This window comes from Macadamia integrifolia, chromosome 11 (assembly GCF_013358625.1).
Source record: "Macadamia integrifolia cultivar HAES 741 chromosome 11, SCU_Mint_v3, whole genome shotgun sequence".
Taxonomy (NCBI): Eukaryota; Viridiplantae; Streptophyta; class Magnoliopsida; order Proteales; family Proteaceae; genus Macadamia; species Macadamia integrifolia.
The window spans coordinates 26,359,616-26,364,052 of NC_056567.1; the positions used below are offsets into that span (position 1 = coordinate 26,359,616).

Below are 4,437 nucleotides of genomic sequence, written 5' to 3' on the forward strand. Positions count from 1 at the left end.
GTCTTCTCCTCCTTTTATCTCCAATCTCCTGTATGCTGATTGCTTTGGTTGTGTCTTTTTACGTTAATAAAGCCTTTTACCAAAAAAACAAAAGAGTACAAAGTGGAAGGGCATAGGGAGTCATCGCCAACATAAGTGGACAATGGACACACCACATAACAACCCTAGCTACTGACTGTCATAGAGATCCAATAATGGAGTTCGGTAGGTGCTCAAAGTGGGCCTGGAGCCCTTTACTGCAATTGTGGTGTGGACCTTCATTTTGAGGATAGGTTTCTTTGCCATATAATCAAGAGCAAGAAACAACATTACATCCCATCTCAACCTATGAAGAACTAGGGAATTGGATTGAAGTTCATTTGTACATTTTAACTGTTTTTATCATTAATTTCAGAATGCATTCCAAGAAATCGTACCAAATGCAATCTTTGTTTCCCATGCATGACTATGTATCTTAACCCACTATTAATCTCTTCTCAATCACAACATTTTTGAGTCCCGAGCACCCCACACTTGAAGATCTCCACTCTAAACCGTGGATAGAGAATGAACTATATACAACTATAACTTGGAGGTGTTTGGAATCAGTGTTTTGAAATTAACTTGAGAATGTATTGCGAAAATCATACCAAATGCAGCCTTAATTTTAAAATTTGAGCAGTCAAGAATGAGGTTTGAACTCCCCAGGGCATCTATTGTCAACAACCCCAACTGAGACCCAGGCCCAGGTTGCTGCTTCTTCATTTGGGGTTGATGTTTCCCAAATGAATCTAGAATGACTGATGGTAGTATAGCATTTCATGATTCCTGAATCTAAAGCGCTAGCAGTTCTTCAACCAGAGTGAAAATTTGTCCAGATCTTAATCATATAGGATACTAGTCAAGTAAATCTGGGTTTGATTCAATTAGCTAGGTAATTGATTACATGTCTTGATCAAATCAGAATTAGGTATTTCTACATTTGCTCCCTGATGGGATGAGGTTTCAAACATTCAATACATCACTTGACAGCCCTAGCTGCTACAGCTCATAGGGGACCCAATGCAATAATTGTGGAGGTCATTAGGTATTCTAGTGGACCCTTTAACCGCACTTGTGGTTGTAGAAATGAAGTTTCAAAATCCTGTGGGTGGTAGTTGATAGCAGAAGCAGCAATGTTACCTAAAGATTAACCTTGTAATATCCATTATTGAGTTTCCAAGGACAAAGTTGGTACTTGGTATATCCAATTTCAAAACCTCAAAAGGTGCATCAAGATTTGAGTATTGGGCAAATGGAGTTCAATTCAGTACTGAATTTCAAGAGGGTTTTTCCATGTACAGTTAATGGGAGAGAGGCTAAATGGGTTCTTGTTTGTTCTGATCTCAAAGCTGGCCAAGTTATAACAGGTTATAAAAGACTACTGCTGCTGCTGCTTAGCTTGTTTTCTTAATGGCGCAAAAGAGAAATAATTCTATCCCAATACTGATGCATTTGGATAAATATCCAAGCCCCAGCAGCACATCAGAGTTGCAAAACCACAGTTGAGGCATTTTTATATCAAATACCTGACATGAATTCTCAGAATGGTTTTGGGGCTTGATTTTTCCAGTACTACCTATCTAGAACCACAATCACCAACAGTAACATGTTTTCCTCTATGATGTCTTCCTTCAAAAGAATAGGGAATATCATCAAGTTACCAACAATAGATTTCTAGTGGTAGAATAATTAATGAAACTGCAAGTTCAAAAGCAGCTGTTGGGAACAACAAAAACTGAACCCTCTGATTGGGACTTCAAGTAGACATAGGAAAGCTGAAGTTCTCTATAATGAGGGGTGGGGGGTCCTCATGAGGGCAAAAAAAAGTGAAGTGCCCCACCAAAAACAAGGAATACCCTTGCTTAACACAGGTGGGTTAGGAAACTAAGTTTCAGCATTCCGAGTGAAATCAATGCAGGTCTGACAGTTGCAATCAGAGAATCGACAGATGTCACAGCCAAAGCACACGCAAGAGGTGCACCCCTTGCAAGTAGGAGAACGAGAGCAACCCCTGTACACCTTACGGCTTGCACGCTCTTCCTCATCATCACAGGTTATTCTGAATTAAGTGACAGTAAGCAATATCAGAAATTGAATATTGAGCATTAGAACAAAAGCAACAATAAGACCCTGTAAGAGAAAATGAGAACAGAATATCTTGACTGTATCTATGATCACAGAAAAGACTTTAATTTGAATTGTATAAGTAGATCTGATGGGATGAATGTATACATCAGTTAGTTAGAAAAGGCTGTTACAAAGCTTTCAGGGTCAAGTTTCGTGCTGGTTTCTATGCTCAGCTTTGCCTCCATTAGGAATCTTCACAAAACCTTATCATTTTTCTATGAAGTAGGCATAAAAATAGGAGTGCTTGAAAGCTACGGGGTAGGAACATATGACAGCTTAATATAGATGAAAAATAAATACAAGTAAACATTTCATCACGCACATTGTATGAAACACAAGTTGACATTTCATTGAGCACATTGTATGGGATTAGGTAGAATACAACATGACATCACTTTTCTCTAATTTCAGATCAAAAGCTTCATAATTTATTAGGAAGGATAAGAAAAGGGCATGGCTGAACTGGAGTCCTCCCATATAGTTGGGCTAAGACTTCATTTATTGGAGGCATAAACAGGAGACTAGCAGAACTCCGAACAGGAGACATGCATAGTCAGAAGGTGTGGAAGAAGCATAAAAGAACAATTACTGTTGTAACAAGCATGATTCTTGCACAACAATCATGAACTGACAACAGATCATTTTCAGTAAACATAACCAACATGAGGATCCTATGTCCTCTCTCTACTTAGATTTCTACAAAGTATTCATACAATTTTAGAAAACATGCCTAATGTGGTCAACATGTGTCTGCTAGGCCTTCCTTTAATTAAGTTCTTTATCTGCTAAATTTGTCTATCGTTCAAGATGTAGAGGAAACCCTTTCAAGCCTTACCATTTTAGGATCAGTCAGATTATTTCAGTCCATAATAAAATCAAAGTAAAATGTCATAAGCAGTATCCAACCTACAACATTAAAATTTTAATATAGCACTAAAACCAAGTAAATAGGTTATCATTCTGTCATGCATAAAAAATGAATGCAGATGTTTTAGACTAAGGTCCCATAGAAGAACTTGTACAAGAAGTAGAAACAAATGAATAAATGCCATAAATATACAGATTATGACCTGAGTGGAAGCAGATTCATTCTGATCAACAAATCTATATTTGAAGATCCATATTAAACATCATAAATCTACATTTGGGTATACTCCTACGTAATTGCAACAGAATTGGAATTAATCTATATCATGATTTGATACATTGTAACTTTCTACATGTTGATGAGTCCTCTATAGTTTAGACAACCGTTCATTTCTTTACCCAGGACTATCAAGCATGATTCATTTCATCAATGGGTAATCAGATATGACCATCCAAGTACAGAAAATATATGCTTTACTCTTAGGGAAATCTCAAACTGATCAGTACAACTTATTCCACATCTTTTACTGTGTATCCATCAGAAAAAAGGCTTTATTAAGAGAACAATTTGAAGTAGAGAATTCCTTGATTTACTTGCAGACCAACTTGGAATCAGAAACACTACTGACCAAGGTAATGGCATATTTTGTATTTTCTTGATAACTACACAGGTGACCAAATTTTAAAGTTCTTTCACATAAGATGCCATATCAAGGAGATACCATGGGAGAGCCCAGACCATTAATAACTATAAATTGAGTAAATTTGATCATCTCTGGAATCCACTTCCGTACAAACGATATAAGGATGGCAGCTGGACAATATCTCAAAATTTTCATTCTGAAAAGACAAAATTACTGTGTATATACTTTTAAAAGCTCAACTTAGTTCCTCGCATTCGCTATATATTCTACATGTAACCCTTGTTTCTTTTTCTGAAAATAAAACTAATGCAGGACTGCTTCAAGGTAACTGGAATATATCTTCCTATTGAATTTTTTTCACTATTTACTTGTAGTAGAAGTAATCCATTATTCTTTCTGTATTTGATTTCGATATTGATTTAAATATGGAAAAACAAGAGTATTTTTTAAACATAATTCACCAACATGAGTATAGAATGACACCATGGGGTGCTTGTCATTCTCTTCAGTTTCTGTATTTGCTTATCAACATTCAACATAAGGGATATTCTTCAGGAGGAGAGCATACAATTTTTGGGTAAACACTCCACCAATGTGACATAAACAGAAGAATTATAATGAAAATGGTGCTAAATCTGCTATTCTAAAGCTATAAAGAATAAATAAATATCTTAGTACAATGCAACGATAGGAATTGCTGCTGCTGCTGCAAAGGCTTATAATTTGCAACTCATTCCTTTAGGAATGAAGGAGCTGGATTTTAAAGTCAGTATTTAGT

General features: G+C 36.3%; 1 protein-coding gene across 1 annotated transcript in view; it reads right to left on the reverse strand.

Moving 5' to 3' along the window:
* Positions 1 to 1,630: 1,630 nt before the first annotated feature.
* The window catches only part of LOC122094079 (protein ULTRAPETALA 1-like), a 7,003-nt gene continuing 4,196 nt past the window's right edge, over positions 1,631 to 4,437 (reverse strand). Inside the window, exon 3 of the mRNA XM_042664734.1 lies at positions 1,631 to 2,080. Coding sequence (XP_042520668.1) covers positions 1,906 to 2,080 — 175 coding nt within the window. The 3' untranslated portion in view covers positions 1,631 to 1,905. The remainder of the gene's footprint in view (positions 2,081 to 4,437) is intronic.